We start from the raw sequence: 18,883 nt of genomic DNA, 5'->3' as shown, positions 1-18,883 counted from the left end.
TTGTTGTCACTTTTCAGCCTAGCCTTCTGAGCCCCAGGAGACACAGGGACACTCATGTTCCTTTATATTCTCAGGGCCCAGGGATTGGAGCCCCCTACTCACAGTTGTTGGATCCTTTGGGCTGTGTCTGCTAGGGAGCCTGGAGTTGTGGGATCCTTCTGGTCAGCTGCCACCCTGTTGTGTGGCATTTTTCTGCCATTAGGGGCCCAGGGTTGCAGTGTCACCCTGATGCATAAACTGTTTGAGGCTCAGAGGGATATTTTCCAGCACCTACTGCTTCTTGATCCCCTTGTCCCTTTTGTTGACTACATATTTGCTGTCTGTGCCTCAGTAGTGACACATGTCACCCTATGCTCACATGCTTTGAAGTTTACACTTAGCATTTTCCTTCTGGTCTTGATGATTTTTGCTTCTTAGGTTGTTTAATTTGGCTTCTCTCTGGGTGATGTTAGAGGCCAAAAGCCTGCCAAGATCTACTATTACTGAGAAAAAAATAATTTTGTCTAATTCAGAAGTTATCTGAATTGAAGGTCAATTCAAATTACGAACTTGAAAATGTTTACTTATGAAACAAGGTAGAAAGGGACCAGTAGGTAGGGGAGAGAGAGAGATGTAAAGAAAGTTATAAATATGAAGATGTATTTATGGTAAGAAAGGTTATAAAGAAAAGAGAATAATTTTATATGAAAAAGAGTCCTATATGGTAAATTTTTGTCCTAAAGTAAAATGACTGATTGTTTAGCAAAGAGGGAAGTTCAGGACAAGTCAGAGAGTCCAAGCATGTCGTAGATGGTCTATGTAAGTCATAGAGGGGAATTTGTAAAAGGGATTTTGCATACTATTAGTTATAAAAAAATTATTTATAATAATTTGTCTAAAAATTGGTCCCTTACATCAAAACAAGGTTTTCTTAAGATATTGATATGCTCTTTAAATAAATTATAGGAAATCTTACCTTTAGTTTTATAACCTGTTTCTTTTTAAAACTTCTCAGAATCATATCTCAAAAGTTCAACTGTTGCTGTGCTGTTGAAAAAAACAGCTTTCAGCTGTTTCTCCCTTTGAGAATGCTTGAGATAACAACTCTCTCCTTTAATTTTTCTGTCAGCTTCTATAACTTTCTTCCCGCTCTGGTTCTAACTGTTATTATGGCCAAATGCTAACATATTGCATCTTGGAGGTCTAGAAAAGCAATGTTTTCCTCTAGTATAACTGCATTCTGTACACTGGCTTTTCTTGATATGTCTAAATTTTTGATGCAATCAGAAAACTTCTCATGCTGTTCCTAGGAGTCGTGTATTCCCCTGCTATATTCATAACCTTGAAAACAGTCTTCCTGTGTCTGATTAAATTCAAGCACTTTTTTCATCAAGTTTGACTTCCTGGTTATCTAAATGAGCTTCCAATAAGTAAAAGTAGTCACAATGCAGTAGGGCTTTTTTGCTTTTTTAGTAGATGGCTTAAAAAACTGAGATTTTATGTATTATCAAGATAATTTCTATGCTGTCTTTATTAGGTTTTTCATTGCTAAAGAAACTGAGATTTTAAAAGGGTTAAGGTTTTTACATCCATGTAACCTTCTGTATTGCCTTTAAAGTATTTCGATGATCACTTTGGGTAAATGAGTAAATGTTATTTTACCATGATCTGTGCTTCTGTTTTGATCAAATGTTTTGAGCCTTTTAACATCTTTAACAAACATCTTCAAAATCAAAATCCTAAATTAAGTCTCTGACTTAGTCATATTGCTGGGGCTTATTAAAGCCATAAAAATTAAGCACTGAAGATTGTAAGTCTTCACAGCTTCCAGTCAGACCATGAACTCCAGGATCACCACCTCCAGCCTGATAATTACATATATTAGAAGAACATCAATTAAAGGGCTCACTCTATCCCCCTCAAAAGCATCCTTATCAGGTGCTATTAACTAATCCTTGTGCTGTTAAGTTACAGGGCTTTGACTTCTGGGTCCAATATCTCATCTAAGGAAGGCACTGACTGCCAGGCACAGTGTCTCATGCCTATAATCCTATCACTTTGGGAGTCTGAGGCAGACAGATCACTTGAGGCCAGGAGTTTGAGACCAGCCTGGCCAACGTGGTGAAACCCTATTTCTACTAAAAATACAAAAATCAGCCAGGTGTGGTGGTACGTGCACATCTGTAATCCCAGCTGCTTGCGTGGCTGAGACATGAGAATTGCTTAAAGCTGGTAGGTGGAGGTTGCGGTGAGCCAGGATCATGCCACTGCACTCCAGCCTGGGTGACAGAGTGAGACTCTGTCCCAAAAAAGAAGAAGGCACTGACTCCTGCCAGTATCTGACACCAAACTCAAGTTGACCAAAGTCTCATCTTTAGACCTAGACAAAAGTGACAATCAAAATAAACTGCTTCCATAAGACACAGAGGCAGTCCTGTATTCAAAAACATTAAGGCTCATTTAATAATTTTGCCTTTATCTGAAATAATATAATTTATTCTATGTCTTGATACTAAATAATTTAAATGCTTAGCTACCTGTGAACTTCCTTTCCTGTCATTCTCAAAACTAGGCAGGGCTTATGACCTTTTGTTTAAAATGTTGTTAATGACTTATGTTTTGTTTTTCCTCCAAAATTTGAAACTATTCAATTCCTCCATGCCCAGGGACTATCACATGAGATTGTAAGGGCCAGTTTTGAGGAATAAAATTAATTCTGACCCTCCAAATCAAGGACAGGCACACAGATCCCTAAATAGCTAAACATAATGCTTGAGTTTGTATAGCTAATTGCCACAAGCCAAGATTATAGTAGCTCTTGCATAGAATTTATAAATAAGCCAATTTTATACCTTGCCTTCTGGCTTTTGATTTTTGGCTGTTATGTTGCTTAAAGAGGCTTTAAGGTTAATGAGTGCCTGCTCACCTCCATTCCCATCTGGCCTAGAACACTTGATTGGCTCTAAGTCTTTTGACTCTGAGTTCCTTGACCATAAGTGTTCCACCAAGGGAGGTAATGGACCAGGGCAAGTAGCACACCACCCCAGCATTGATATGGGACACAATAAAAGCTTAGCCTTCAATACTGTCTCTGGCACCTCGACAAAATGGGATACCATAAACTAAACTAATAAATAAATAAATATCCTAAGCCACCCAGCAGAATGGACCTCTCTCTTGGCAAAAGGAAATAATAATTTTTTTAAAATCCTGAACAACTGGTTCTGGCCATGATGGGAAGAGGGGCTGGGGAGTCAAACACACCTTGCTGTACAATTCTCCCTCTTGGAATTCAGGCACAACCGACCAGCATTAACATTAAAACAGAGATCATAAGACTGATAGAATAGAAACTTTATAGCAAGAAGATTTCAAATTATAAACAGGATCTAAGACCATGCCTGGCAAGGATTAAGTCTCCACCTTAAGGTGAACAGAGTCATATGTTACATGCATGTTTGTTCAGTATACATGTGTCAGGACCATCTTCATAAATATTCTCTCCTGTTCGACCAGGAGATTTCATGCTATTGAAACCTTGGTAGGAGGGATCCCCTGCAGATCAGCTTTCCCCAAAATAGAAAGAACCCTACCATGCACTTCCAGGCACTCCTACTACAGTTAAACTTAAGGGATTACATAGTTGGGTACATTTATCCCATGTTAAACTTGTCTCTCATGAAGTCCCACAGGCATCTGGTGCAGGGATCACCATTCCAGAATACTCCTGTGAGCCAACAGTGGATCTACGGCTTCTCTTCCAGAAAAAGCTATCCAGTGGATAAGTGATGCTCTGAAAATAAGACCACTGGTTTTAATGTTGAGCTTGCTCTATTATAGAGTTGGAGCATATCTGCTTGCAGAATGGGTACAAACTTTGTCAACCTCGGGCTTACCTTAGCATATCCAATCAGCTAATTTGAGTACAGAAAATAAGTACCCTCCTTTTTCCAAAAGGACACACGCCACTCTTTCTTCCCTTCCTCCACTGAAACCAAGAAATTCCTTCTTCATTTAATCCCAAATAACTTAATAGCATCCCTACCTTAGGCTATACCATACATGATGGACTCAGTTGGTTGACAGGTATCCAAATTCAGTTATCAGGCTAAGTACCCTTATGCCTTGGAAGGCATAATGGTTATGAGGACTAGGCTCTGATTTTTTTTTTCTTGTCCAAATTCCTATCTAAGGGGTCTGGGAGTCATGCCCTACAAACCATAAATTCTCCTCAGATGGGTTTTATTTAACCCTACATATTGTGACTTACTTTCCAACCTGACTCTGGCATAATGTTATGAGACAAGGAAGAAAATTAAAATATTTTACCCGAAAACATGTTTCTTTGCTATATTTTGAAATGGTCTTGCAAAGCTGTCCTTTGTGGGGACAAATGTGCATCTGTAAAGAATCTCTATTAACATAGCTACATCTTTTTCTTCCAGGCCCTCCCAATCCTGAAGAGGTTAAGTAAGAGTCTAGCACCTTTTTAAAGGTCTAAATACGAAGTATTTGTCATCTGTTGTCTCTGAGGGCAGCTACTATGAGACTTCAAAAGAACCTTGGTCTCCACAATCTTTTATCTTAACCTAAACATTTCCTTTCTATTGATCGTAGGTCTTTAGACAAACTCAACCAATTGTCAACCAGAAAATGTTTAAGTTCACCTATAGCCTGGAAGCCTCTCCTTCCCCCCACCGCTTTGAGTTGTCCCGCCTTTCTGAACTAAATCAATGTACTTCTTAAATGTATTTGATTGATGTCTCATGCCTCCCTAAAATGTATAAAATCAAGCTGTGCCCCAACCACCTTGGGCACATGTTCTCAGGACCTCCTGACGGCTGTGTCACAGGCCGGCCATGGTCACTCATATTTGGCTCAGAATAAGTCTCTTCAAATATTTTACAGAGTTTGACTCTTTTCATCAACAGTAACCACCCCCAAACCAACATCTATAGTATCGGATGGCTGCCACCCCAACAATGCAATCAGACTCTCCTTTCAATTGACCAAATGTGGATGGGATGGCAAAATGAATCTCTATGGTTAGGTGACTATCCTTCCCCTTGGGAATGGTTATGGGCATGTGGGTCTCATAGTTGGCCATACTCACCTTACAATTTGACTGGATGATGCACTTGGGGTCATCCCTACCTTCTAGGATGTATCCTTACACATCTGGATTCCCTCTCCACCAACTGGGAAGTAGTCAAGGTCTGTGATAGGCAACAGAAACAAACTTTTTGGTGGTTATATCCTGTGCCTATATTCTGTCTTTAAGCAACATCTATAGATGTTGAATCGCAGGTGGGAGCCCTAGCAAAACATACTGCTGTGGCTTTCAACAACACTCATCTGGTGATCACCCGTCTGACAGAAGAAACGTCCCAAATAAGACAAATGTCCTTACAAAACCATATGGCTTTAAACATTTTAACAGCAGCCCTGGGGAAATCTGTGCATTGATCAAGACTGAACACTGTGTCTATATTCCTGGTCACTCTCATAATATATCTCAGGCCATGAACTCCCTAGAGACTCATACCTCAGCAATTGACTTCCTGTCATAACAGCACAGTTTGGCCAGCTCCCCAGCACTTGGAAGGCATTCCTTTTTAGCATGCTTCGTGTTGTCACACTTATTGCTATTGGTTATTGTGCTTTTTACTTCTGTTGCATGGGATTACGGAGATAAAACAGTCTGGCAGCTTATCTGCCCCTACACTTACTAAACCAAATCATCGGGATGTCATTCAAGTGAAGAGTTTCCCCGGCTCCTTACAAGGCTCTCTGCAAACTCTTATGAGAGAACTCTCTCCCAAAGGTCAACAACGTCCACTGTCAACAGGGATAAGTTACAGAAAAATGACCTTCACCTTTCATCTCCCCTTAAGATTTAGGGTTCTTCTCTCTTAAGTAGAGGGGGGATTATGTTTGGGAAACAGGAGCATAGGAGAGCTAGGGTGACACCATTTTAAAATCAACTCTATCTTAAAACTAGCAAGACACATTCCTTGCTAATCACAGCCCACAGTCATAAGATGTTTATGGCTAAGGAAGCTGCTCAATAATGCCTGCAAGAGTAAACTCTTACGACAGCAAAATGCCCAGATGTTCCAATATCACATAACAATTTATGCTTTCAAAACAATTACTGTCGTGATCTGATGTACTTACTAAAATGCCAAGGATAACTTTCTTTAAGTCAACGGTGATGGATTTTGTCACACTGTCGGTCTGTCTGCACAAAGACATAACTTAGCTTTTACTTAGATAAGACTCCTACATTAGAAGAGTTTAAAACAAAGACAGTGTGTTCTTCCTCTTGCTTTCTGAGGACATCCTTCTCTGTAACTGAGTAGCTTTCAATAAACTATCTCTTCTCAGTGCACTCTGCAACTCACCTTGAATTCTTTCCTGTGCAAGATCCACGAAACCCTCTCTTGGGGTCTGGATGGAGACTCCTTTTCTTTTCTTTTTCTTTTCCTTACTTTTTTTTTTTTTTTTTTTTTTGAGACCGGGTCTTGCTGGAATGTGGAGTGCAGTGGTGCCATCTTGGCTCACTGAAAGCTCCGCCTCCCAGACTCAAGCGATTCTCATGCCTCTGCCTCCTGAGTAGCTGGGATTACAGGCATGCACCACCACGCTCGGTGAATTTTTGTATTTTTAGTAGAGACAAAGTTTCGCCCTGTTGGCCAGGCTGATCTCCAACTCCTGGCCTCATGGGATCGGCCTGCTTCGGCCTCCCAAAGTGCTTGTATTACAGGCATGAGCCACTGCACACAGCCACTATGCCTAATTTCAAGAGGGAAGGCCCTTGAAGGAGGAGATACCTGGAAGTCTTGGAGAGCACTAGGGATTTGGATTTACACTTACATGTTGATACTCTCCAGAAAACTTGGAAGGATGAGTACATTTTTGAGAAAGAGGCAGCAGGGAGAACCAAGAAGCAATAAGAAAGGTCACAGGTCACATCTAAGACCACCGTGATGTGAAAGAGGAACCCCTGGTTATGGGGTCCCCGCCATGTGATACTGACAGGTGCCATCTCATTCAATCTTCACAACGACTTTGAGGGGTGCATATTTAATCCCCCATTGTACTGAGGAGAAAACTAAGGCTCAGCAACTTGCCCAAGGTTCCCAGCCAGTAACTGGTTGAGCAAAGAAAATGCTGGGTGGAACTGTATCAGTCTTGCTGTCTAACAGACCACCTCTAAAATTTAGTGGCTTAAAACATTTATTTTTCACATCTCTGCAGGCCAACTGGACTTTGCTTCTGGTCTGCACCAGTTTGGCTGGGCTAGATAGATGGTCTAGGATGGCCTCACTCACAAATCTGGTGGATGGTTTAGTATCAGCTGGGATGACGGGATGACTTGGCCAAGTGTGTCTCATCATCCCTCAGGCTAGCCAGGACTCATTCACATGGTGGTCTCAGGGTCCCAGGTGCAGCAAGAGAGCAAGCCCCAGAGCACAAGCCCTTTTCAAGCCTCTGCTTGAAAATGTCCCATTGGCCAAAGCAAGTCACATGGCCCAAGTCAGCATTAAGGGAGTGGAGAAGTGAACTTTGCCTCTTAATAGGGAGAACTGCAGAGTCACACGGCAAAGGAGCATGCTTACAGGGGTGGGTAGCATCTGTGGTCAGTTTTGCAATCCTACCACAAAAACAAACCCTGTTGTCCAACAATAGGGAATTGGTTAAGAAAATCCCAGCAACATCCCAATGGAGGCTTTCAGCTTATGCCACCTTGAAACATCCACATATAGAACAATATTCTGCACTGGAAAATAGTTCCGTAATATACTATTAAGTAGGGAAAGCAGGCTATGTAATTACATGTACGATTTCACAGCCATCACATTGGAACAAAGGTAAAGCATGACCATCTGAAGGGATGGCAGGGGTGCGGAGCGATGGAGACCCCCGCACCCTACTGGAATTAACTCGACAGAGAGACCTGGAGCACAATTTGGCAACTGCCTCAGGCTGGCGGCACATATATTCCATGACCCAGGAGGAGCATGCCTGGATTAGTTCCCCAGAGGAGCCCTTGCTTGTAAGCACAAGTATTCCCATATAAGATGGTAATAGCAGTATTGTCAGGAATAACAAGATAACTGAATTAATTTAAATATCCATCTGCCAAAAAACTGGATAAATAAAGAGTAAAAAATTATATAATGCAATGCTGCACAGCAGTGAAAAGAAAATGTCCTTGGTCACAAGATCTATATGTGTCATTTATATCAATCTGGAAAATATAATATAAGCAGGACGTCGCATTCAGTATAACAGCATATACTTAAGTTTTGAGAACACAAAAATATTATACATTATTTATATACCTAGATATGAACCTATGGGCAGGGTGGGAGAGAAAATGAGACCAAGAAGGAGTTATAAGGAATACTGACATTTCCTGTAATATTTCCTTGTTTTAACAATCGAAGACAAATATGCAAAATGTTAACATGTGCCCACTTGGAGTGATGACTATATGGGGGTGTATTTTGTTATCCTGTGCACTTGTCTGATTTTTTTTTTTTTTTTTTTTGAGACATAGTTTCCCTCTGTCTCCCAGGCTGGAGTGCAATGGCATGATCTCGGCTCACTGCAACCTCCACCTCCTGGGCTCAAGCATTTCTCGTGTCTCAGTCTTCTGAGTCGCTGGGATTATAGGCGTGTACCACCAAGCCTGGCTAATTTTGTATTTTTAGCAGAGATAGGGTTGCACCATGTTGGCCAGGCTGGTCTTGAACTCCCGGCTTCAATAGATCCACCTGCCTTGGCCTCCCAAAGTGCTGGGATTCCAAGCATGAGCCACCGTGCCTGGCTCTAAATTTTTTTCCAAAAGAAAAATCCAAAGTAAGTAAAAGAAAATTTAAAAATTGTTGAGACAATATTCCTTTGTTTGTTGTTGTTGTTTTTTTTTTTTTTTTGCTAGAAAATCTACCAAAAAAAATATGCATCTATATGCAGAGGAAAATTATTTGGGGGGAAAAAACTCCAAAATGTTAGCTATGGTTTTTGCCTCTGGCTGGTGAGAGCACAGGCAACATTTATTTTCGCTTTCTTGCCAATATGTATTTTCTGGCTTTTCTATGAGGGACATGTTGTGCTTGTTTAATGAAAACAAAACACAGAGGGGCCTGTTGGTTTTCTGGGTCACAGGGTCCTCTGGGTCTTTATGGGGTCCCAGGTTCCAAAATAGATCTGCCCTCTGACCTGGCAGGCTTATTCTTCATATCTTGGAGGGAGTGCCAGATGTGGGTTCAGAGGCAACCAAGCTCCCCAGGCCTGAGAAAGAACAGGCATGGCTGGTGGCCCAGACTGGGCACAGCCAAGAGAATGCATGTCCTCCGCCCTTATCCCCTCAGCCTCTGAGGAGGCAGAGCCAGGATGCTCTCATGGTTCAGAGAGGAAACTGAGGCCAAGGAAGATACCCCAGGAAGTAGTAACAGCGTTACTAACAGAAGAAGCAGCTATGTCCCAGGCCAGTCTTGCTCAGACTGGGTGCTGCTGATACACTGGGTGACTTGGGACAAATCCAGTGGGTTTCTGGGCCAATTTCTCCAGCAGCCCTGATGGAAATTATCCTGCTTCCTCCTGCACCTTTAGCTCTCACAGGTTCTGAAGGATATTTTTATGCAAAGAGATGCTGGGTCTTTCCAATAATCGCAAAGATAATAATAACAGCTACCAACTATCAAGCACTTACATGCTAAACACTTAAATGGCATTTTCTCATCCGACCCTCCCATGGCCAATTGTATTTTCTAAAAATGGCCATAACAGGCCGGTCACGATGGCTCATACCTGTAACCCCAGCACTTTGGGAGGCCGAGGCAGGTGGATCACTTGAGTTCAGGAGTTCGAGACCAGCCTGGCCAATGCGGTGAAACCCTGTCTCTACTAAAAATACAAAAATTAGCCAGACTTGGTGGCATGTGCCTGTAATCCCAACTACTTGGGAGGCTGAGGCAGGGGGATTGCTTGAACCCGGGAGGCAGAGGTTACAGTGAGCTGAGATCACACCACTGCACTCCAGCCTGGGCAACAGAGGGAGACTCTTTCTCAAAAATAAATAAATAAATAAATAAAAATTTAAAAATAAACAAAATAAATAAGTAAAAATGGCCACAACACTATCCCCCATCCTACACCTTCTTCTGAAACCTTGATCCTCCTCATCAAGAGGTAGAGTCTGTTCTTCCTCCCCTGGAACTTGAGTGGGACTTTGTGGTTGCTTCTTTGACTAGATACAGAGGACTTGGCCCTGCATGATCCATGAGGCTAGGTCATAAAGATCACCTACGTTCTGCCCAAATCTCTCTCCTGGGATGCTTGCTCTGGGAAGCAGCCACCATGCCATGAGGAAGCCCTAGCCACATGAAGAGGCCATATGCAGTTGTCCTTGCTGAGTGCCCCAGCTGAGGTTTCAGATATGTGAGTGGATGGGTTTCGGATGCAAACCCCAGCCTGCAAGTTGCTCCAGCTGACACGGAATGGAGCACAGTTGAGCTTTTCCCAGGGAACCTGGCCACAATTGCAGATTTGTGAGTAAAGTAGATGTTGCCACTGCTTTAAACCACTAGATGTGGGGATACTTTGTTACACAGTATCAGTAACTGGAAGACCCCACCACCACCGCCTTCCCAGTGAGGGATTATTTTCTCCATGTTATAGATGAGGAAACTGAGTCTCATCTACTGAAGGGAAGTCAAGATTGAGCGCCAGGAATGTGGGGCTCTTAACAGCTGGGCCTGGGTCACAGGGTGACCTCAAAACCCACCCTAGGCCCCTTGTGATCCAGGAATTCTGTTTGGCTCTAGGTCTGGGTTGGTAGAAAGTGGAGGCAGGGCAGTCAACCGACTTCTGTCTTGGGTGGAAAGGCTCACGGGGACACCATGATGTCTGCTGCACAAGATTCACCACCAGACCTTCTGAGGACACACAGACCATCCCCCGGGGTTGTCGATGGCCCCAGAGCTTCCCACCAGGCTCTTGCCATGTTGCCATCAGTAGCTCTGGGAGATGCCCAGACAGTGTCCTCAGGGGCATGAGCAGCACAGGCCCAGAGGCCTGGGGTCTGTTTCAGCTGCCCCACGTGCAACCCTCAATGATCACCCAGGGGATTGAAATGCAAGGAGTTGCCAAGGGAGGGGCTGGCAGAAGGGCTGGATTGTGGGAACAACCCAGGAGTGACCCTCTCCCCAGAGTGGGAGATTCAGACTGGGGACAATCTTCTTCTTTTGGATTCAGGTACTTCAGGACCCCAAATTGGCAAGTGGTCCTCCCGGAATGACCCTGTTTTCCCACCCTTCACTCCTAGGAGCAGGAAGTTCAGTTCTTCCAGGAAAATAGATTCCAGCATGTAACACTGGGCAAGTGGCCTCCCTCTCTGAGTATCAGTTTCCTCATGAGTGAAATGCAAGGTAAGGGTCCATGGCATCTCTAGTTACTCCAAGGGTCCATCAGCTCTGAGCGGGAGGTGGGTTCACTTGGTGGGTGGCGGGGATGGAGAGTCAGGGTGCAGGCAGGCAGGTGCTTTATGCCCATCAACTCCACCCCGCCTCCTGATCATTCTACTCCAGGTTTCCTTGAGCGTCACTGTACCCCACCCTTAGTCCCTTCAGATCCTGTGAGGTTGACCTGCTCCAAGGCTCCAGGCCAGGACACAGGATCCAGCCTGACCATCCACAGTAGCTCCTTCCTCTGGCTATAATAGTTGGTTCAGGAATGACTGTACGGCTCAAGCTGGAAATTTTCCAAGAACTATTAGGAAAGAGGCACTCTTAAAAGAGGTTACTGAGTTGATAGATTGGAGCTGCTGTTGCCAGTAGTGGTGGTGATTATGGTGGGAACTCTTACAGAATGAACCCAAAGGAAAATAAGAGCCTAGAGCTGGAGGAAAAAAAAAAAAATCTAATATCATTTGAGCACCTGGATCCAGCCATGCCTGAAGCTAGATACCCCTAAAATTTTCAGTTAAATTGGCCAATAAATTCCCTTTTTACCCAAGCTATTTGAACAAAAGCCAAAGTATCCAGGTGGATATAAGTTTATTCTCCATTCTCTACCTCCATGGTAGCAGCAGACAATGGGAAAATCAACATAGGTTGGTTTGTTTTTAGGATTTGGAGGCCAGACACTCAGAACAACTCACACAGAACTTCCTGCTGCCCCTGCTGGAGAGGAAAGGGGGACTGCCTTCCTCTCTGCTTTGGGACTGCAGCTCCTGTTCATTCAACATAACACTCATGAGGACCACTGTGAGCCTAACCTTAGGACAGGCAACAAACACAGAAATGGAAAGTGTGACAGCAGCCCTGGAAGAGTGTTCAGTCTAGACGGTGACCAAGGCCTACAAACAAGCCTTTCTAATGCAGGATGAGTGCTTTGGTGAGGGACAGGCAGGCAGAGGCCTTTGGGCTCCCAGAGGCAGAAGGCCTACTCCCACTGAAGTGGGAGGGACAGATGCAGAAAGCCTTCCCAGAGGAGGTGATCCCTGAGATAAGATCAAAAGACAGGCAGAACGAAGCTGGGAGAATACAGGTGGGGGAAAGTTTTTAAGCAGAAGTTTCCTGCCAGGAGCATAGACACTGAGGCCTCAGAAGGCGGAAAGCATGCGGGGGAGTAAAACCAATTCCAAATGATAAGGTATAAAGTGCCAGGGAAACAGTGATGAGAATGGAGGCCACATCCGGCAGGGGCTTGTAAACCACAGAAAGAGCTGGAGTTCAAAACTGAAGAATTTTAAACAAAGAAGTCAGGGCTGGATTGTGTCTTAGAAAAATCACTCTGGGCTGGGCATGGTGACTCACACCTGCAATCCCAGAACTTTGGGAGGCCGAGGTGGGTGGATCACCTGAGGTCAGGAGTTTGAGACCAGCCTGGGCAACATAGTGAAACACCGTCTCTACTAAAAATACAAAAATTAGTCGGGCATGGTGGCGTATGCCTGTAATCCCAGCTACTGGGGAAGCTGAGGCAGGAGAATCACTCGAACCGGGGAGATGGAGGTTGCAGTGAGCCAAGATCATGCCACTGCACTATAGCCTGGACAACAGAGCAAGACTCTGTCAAAAAAAAGGAGAAAGAAAGAAAGAAAGAAAGAGAAGAAGGAAAGAAAGAAAGAAAAAAGAAAGGAAGGAAGGAAGGAAGGTCACTCTGGTTGCAATAGCAAAGGTCAATTAACCAGAGTTCACTTCTGAGGCTGTTGTTCTCCCTACAAGAGAGGAAGCGCCCTGGTCTAAGAGAGTGATGGTGGGGTGTCTTAGCCCATTCAGGTTGCTATAACAAAATGCACTAAGCTGGGGGGCTCATAAACAACAGAAACTTCTTTCTCACAGTTCTGGAGGCTGGGAATTCCAAGATCAAGGCACCAGCCGATCTGGTGTCTGGTGAGAGCTCCCTGCTTCATAGACGGTGCTTTCTTACTGCAACGTCACCTAGCAAAAGGGAAGGCCAGCTGTCTAGGACATGTTTGATAGGAGCGTTAATCTCATTCCCAAGGCAGAGTCCTCATGAGCTATTCACTCCCAAAGGCCCCACCTTCTAATACCATCACCTTGTTGACTAAGTTCCAACAGATCAATTTGGGGGCACACAAACATTCATATCATAGCAGGGAGTAATGATGATAGCTGTCATTGGTTGAGCATGTATTATGTGAAAGGCTCTGTGTTAACCTCACTGCAGGAATCGGTCTTTTAGCCACTGTAACATCACTATTTTGACAGAAGAGGAAACTGAGAGACAGGTTAGGCAACTTGGCAAAAGGCACACAAATAGGGGGTCAGGAAAGCCAAGATTCCGATCCAGATGTGCTGGCTCCAGCATTCTGAGTAGTGAAGAGGTGACAGAGGGGGAAATATCTAAAGGATCATGTTGGAAGAACAGGTCTGATTGGATGGTAAGGTCAGGAGCAGAGTGAGGGATGAGGGAAGCCTCATGTTTCCCAGGCAGGGCCTGCTACCTAATTTGTGGAACTCAATGAAGAATGCAAGTGCTGAGTACTTTGTTCCAAATGTATTAAGAATTTCAAGACAGTGCTGGCAGAGTGTAAACCAAGCATGGGGCCCATCTAAGCTTGGGGCCTGGGGTAACTGCCTCGTTGGGATTATCAAGCAGCTCAGTCAAGACAATCATAATGATGAGCACCATTCACACTAGCCTTCTCTGCACCCAGAGCTGTGATAAGCTATCAGTCCACGTTACTCTCACATGGTCAGGGTGCTATGACCCCATTTACAGCTGAGGCAACTGGGGCCAAGCGGGGCACGCAGAGCTCAGAGCATGTGGGAAGGCTCAGGGGAGGCTGGAGGCTGATAACCAGCTGCTTTTCCTTTGCCTGCCAAAGCCCCACACCTGGTATAATGTTCTCAGTCCCCAGATGAGACCGCAGTTCACAGCTGCCCAGAAGCAGCCTGCCCCAGTTCAAAACTCTATCGGGATTTGGGAGAACAAAAAGGAAAATACTAAACAGCCAGACTGGCCCCTACTCTGAGGAAACAAGCAGGGAGAGAGGAAAAGCCCAAACAGCTGGCAGAACACAAAGGCAGCCCACGCAGGAGAGGCCCCACCAACTCCTGGGCACCTTCTGCCTGGAGACCATGTCCCCCAGGGACAAATCCCTGCCCTAGAGGAGTTTATGCTTCAGTGGGTTGTGGGAGGGGAGGTGCAATGGCAACTATAACATTGACAGGGGAAAATATTTATTTAGTGCTCGCTCTGTGCCAACCTTGCTCTAACTCACCTAATTTTCATGCCGTGTGAAGTAGGTGGTATTATTTTCCTCATTCAGGAGGAAATGAAGGCACAGAGAGGTTAAGTGACTTACTCAAAGTCATACAGCTGGTAGATGGTAGAGCCAGGATTTGAACCCAGAAGCTGAAAACTTCTCCATCCCCATGCTGAGGACTCACACGCATTCCTCCTGCAAGAGATAAGGTTTACCCAGTTTACAGATCAGGGTGTGGAGGCCCAGAGAGGCACAGCTGCCCGCCCTAGGTCTCGTGGCCAGCTGTCGGGGAGCGAGATCTAGGGTTAGCCTCCTGGCACTCCAACCTCCTCTCCCCACTGCCTCCTCTCCACATCCCCACTCCAGCAGCCCCAGGACAATCTGCCCCAGGACATGACAACTTCTCATTACTGTTACAAGCAACCAAGCCAGGGCCATCCTGGGGCATACCACTTTCCCCTGGCCCTGAGGGAGAAGAGAGGACAGGAAGCAACTCCCAGCTGGGTTGCTCACTTGCCTCACCTTGGAAGGATTTTCTGTGTCTCCAGAAGCAAAGTGGATTCGCTGGGCCCTCCCCAGCCTCACCCCTCTGCCTCCTCCCCTCCCTCTGCTCTCTCTGGGGGTCACTTGTACTCCAAGCGCTAACATGGAACCAGAGGGAGGAAGGTGCAGCAGGGAGAGAAGGGGATGGCAGCGGGGCTGAAACTTGAGATCTTAGACTTGGGGGGCAGGGGATGGGGGTGGAGGGAAAGAGGGAGACCAAGACAGAGACAGGAAGGGAGAGTTAAGTTGCATTTGGTTTTCCAAAGCGGGCAGCATTGGAGCTTGGCGTTTGTGTGTACATGAATGTGTGTGCGTGTCAGCGTGCGTGTGAGTGTGTGCTCGTGAGTGTGTGCATGAGTGTGTGTGCTTGTCTGTGTGCTATTTTCTTCCCTCCCCTCCAGCAGGGAAGCCAGGCCTCACTGGATAATCAGAGGGCTCAGAGGTGAGGCAGGCAGAACAAGGTTGGTGCACGCTTAGGGTAAGGGCAACGTGCCACCAAGACTGAGGAAGGAGGAAGGGAAGGAGTGAAGAATAGAGGTGAGAGGGTGTCGGGTGGGGGCGGAGGGAGGTGGTGAGAGGAAGCGAGCAGAGCAGCCGTGGTATTCAGAGCAAGTATAAATAGCTGCCTGGACAGAGCTCGGCCAGACAGAGGTTTGTAGCTGCAGCTGCAGGCAAGCCTGGCCACTGTTGGCTGCAGCAGGACATCCCAGTCACAGCCCCTAGGGCTCTGAGCAGACATCCCTCGCCATTGACACATCTTCAGATGCTCTCCCAGCTAGCCATGCTGCAGGGCAGCCTCCTCCTTGTGGTTGCCACCATGTCTGTGGCTCAACAGACAAGGCAGGAGGCGGATAGGGGCTGCGAGACACTTGTAGTCCAGCACGGCCACTGTAGCTACACCTTCTTGCTGCCCAAGTCTGAGCCCTGCCCTCCAGGGCCTGAGGTCTCCAGGGACTCCAACACCCTCCAGAGAGAATCACTGGCCAACCCACTGCACCTGGGGAAGTTGCCCACCCAGCAGGTGAAACAGCTGGAGCAGGCACTGCAGAACAACACGCAGTGGCTGAAGAAGGTACGGGGCATGGGAGGTTTGCAGGGGGCAGAGGGCGGCTTTGGGGTCTGTCACAATCAGCAGGTGGAGTGTCCATCCAAGAGGCCTTCCCTGAGCACAGAGGGCTGTCTCTGAGCTGCACAAAGAGGGGCAGGGGTGGGTCTGAGGCCACACAGCAAGATTGGGCAATGTCAGCTGGCAACCTGGCTCTTTAACTGCCGTGCTTTCATTCATCCAACAGAAATCCATTCAGCCCTGACCAAGCCTTCCTGGGTGCTGGGGATACAACAGTATAGTATGTCCCCCTCTGGACTAGTGGGGGAAAGAGGCAGTAAGAGATAATCTACTATGTCAGATGGTGAAGCAAAATGAAGAAGGAAGAGGGCAAGTGGCGGCCCTGGGTGGCTGCTTGAGGTCAGATCATTAGAGAGTACGTCTCAGAGGAGGTGACATTTGAACCCAGAGAACAAGGGAAATGATAGAGTGGGCCAGGCAGGTATTTGAGGGAACGTTCTGCAAAGGGAGCTGCATGTATTTTGACCGTGAGGAGGGAATGCATCCGCAGCGGTGTGTGCCTGGAGAACCATGGGGCGAAGGCCTGTGTAGCTGGAGCAGAGGAGAGGGAGCAAGGGTGCGGGGAGGTCTGAGAGGTGACAGCAGGGCAGGCCATGCAGCTGGGGGGGCCACTGGAAGGACTTCAGCTTTTGTTCTGAGTGTCATGGGAGCCACTGCAAGGTTGTGAGCAGAGACAGACACCCGTGATTTGATTTCAACAGCATAGACTGTAGGAGGCAGGGTGGAAGGAAGAAGCCCAAAGAGGTGGCCGCTGCAGCCATCAGGTGCAAGGTACCGGAGGCCTGGAGCAGAACGGGGCTAGGAGGGGGTGTGGCCAGTAAGATTCCAGTAGGTTCTGGAGGTAGAGCCCATCAGCTCTGCTGGTGAATTGGATGCGGAGTGGGAGGAAGCAAGGAGCTGAGGACGCCACCGTGGTTTTGGCCCAAGACCAGGGCTGCTGTAGAATGCCCTGTCATGCTTTCGTCTTTCAGCAATGTGAGCACCTATTGTGTACCCTCGGAGAAGCACTGACTACAGAGGTGTGCAAAGCAGGCTTGGCCCTGGCGGGGCATGAGGGTACAGGAGACATCCTGGGGGGTCTGAGATGGGACTCTGCAGAGTCCCTAAGTGAGAGCTACCAAGGAAAGGGAGAGGGACCCAGGAGACAGTCTGGGCGATGACTGGGGAATGAAGGATGCAAACTAATTCCTGGAGTTTTAGAAGGTATTAAACAGCAGACAAGCTTGACAACCACCTCTGGCTCCAGGCAGGATAGCTGTCCTGGCTGCCTCCCTGGCTCCCTGCTAACACTCGGCCCCCACCTCCTATTCTCCATGCAGCAGACCAAAGAATCCCCATCAAAACCTAAGTTACATCCTCTCCCTCCTCCCAGGGCTACCATGCATCCGAATAAAAGCAAGAACCCTTACTCCCTGGAGTTCCCTCTCCCAGACTCCTACTTTGCTTACCCCAGCCTCCTATCCTCTCCAGTGTCATCTCCTCAGAGGCCCTCCCTGCCCTCCCCGTATAAAATAACCACCCTTCTTCTTCCACCCTTTATCCCTTCTGCTGGCTTTGTTGTGTTTTTTTTTTCTTAGCACTTATCCCTACCTAATGTTCTTAAAAACATTTCTTTTGGTCTGTGAGCTCCCACAGGGCAGGCGCCATGTCTCTTTTGCTCACTTCTGGGTTCCCAAGGCCTAGAATAGTGCCTAACACACAGTAGGTACTCAATAAATGTCTGTAGCATGAGTGAATGCATGAATGCATAAATGTTCTTCCAATCTCTCAGGTCCCAGGTCTCCATCCTGCTCCATCATGACACAAAATTGGCATTGATGGGATCCAGAGCCCAAAACCCATGACCTGGATCTCCCCCAACACCTCCCTGAGGGTCCATGGGTGTCTCAACTCCAAAGCTGCCTGAGACGACTCCCTGCTCTTCTCCAAACACCCTCCTCCTGCCTGTCTCTCTCTGTTTAGGGTGACACCACCACCCAGCCACAGGCTGTGCCATGGGGACTTCCTGTGGCTCCCACCTATCCCCCAGGCAGCTGGCCCAGCCCATCCTGTGGCCTAGGCTTCTCTCATGGTCCATCTTTCTGGCTTAGGCCTCGTCATCTTTCCCAGGATGCTGTCATCACCTCCCACTGGGCCTCCTACCCCAAGTCTCACCTCTCACTCTCATCCATCTTTGAATCCCCTGGGTGTCGGATGCTTGGGAAACATTGGCTGAGAGCTGATGGCTTGAATTGATGGCTTGCAGGATCAGAAGGTCACCTGGTCCAATGCCTCAGCCTGGGGTGGAATGTCCTCTCCAGGCATCCATTCACCTAGCCTGAAAATTCTGAGCTAGGGTCAGTCAGGTCACCGTAGAGTGCCGTAGGGCCTAAGATCACTGATATGGGAGTTCAGCTGACCTGGCTGCAGGTACTTCCTTACCAAATGGCTACAGATGAGCAGGTTTCAGTCTCTCTTGGTTCATGTAAACAATAATTTCTCTCTGCCCC

At 46.7% G+C, this 18,883-nt stretch overlaps 2 protein-coding genes across 6 annotated transcripts in view; one reads left to right on the top strand and one right to left on the bottom strand.

Annotated features, from left to right (window-relative positions):
- Positions 1-18,883, bottom strand: part of FAM110A (family with sequence similarity 110 member A) — a 331,582-nt gene that overhangs the window by 91,744 nt on the left and 220,955 nt on the right. For 3 of the 5 annotated variants that reach the window (XR_004668209.4, XR_008622240.3, XR_010110993.1), the window contains exon 2: positions 14,825-14,920. The exons of the other annotated variants lie outside the window; for them this stretch is intronic. The gene's annotated coding sequence lies outside the window, so the exon portion shown is untranslated. The remainder of the gene's footprint in view (positions 1-14,824; positions 14,921-18,883) is intronic. 5 annotated transcript variants of the gene reach the window in all.
- ANGPT4 (angiopoietin 4) overlaps positions 16,032-18,883 on the top strand; it is a 43,481-nt gene continuing 40,629 nt past the window's right edge. The window contains exon 1 of the mRNA XM_003821253.4: positions 16,032-16,340. Within this exon, the coding sequence (XP_003821301.3) occupies positions 16,032-16,340 (309 nt within the window). The remainder of the gene's footprint in view (positions 16,341-18,883) is intronic.

The sequence above is a fragment of the Pan paniscus genome, chromosome 21 (assembly GCF_029289425.2).
Source record: "Pan paniscus chromosome 21, NHGRI_mPanPan1-v2.0_pri, whole genome shotgun sequence".
Classification (NCBI taxonomy): domain Eukaryota; kingdom Metazoa; phylum Chordata; class Mammalia; order Primates; family Hominidae; genus Pan; species Pan paniscus.
This window is presented reverse-complemented; position numbering and strand designations above follow the sequence as displayed.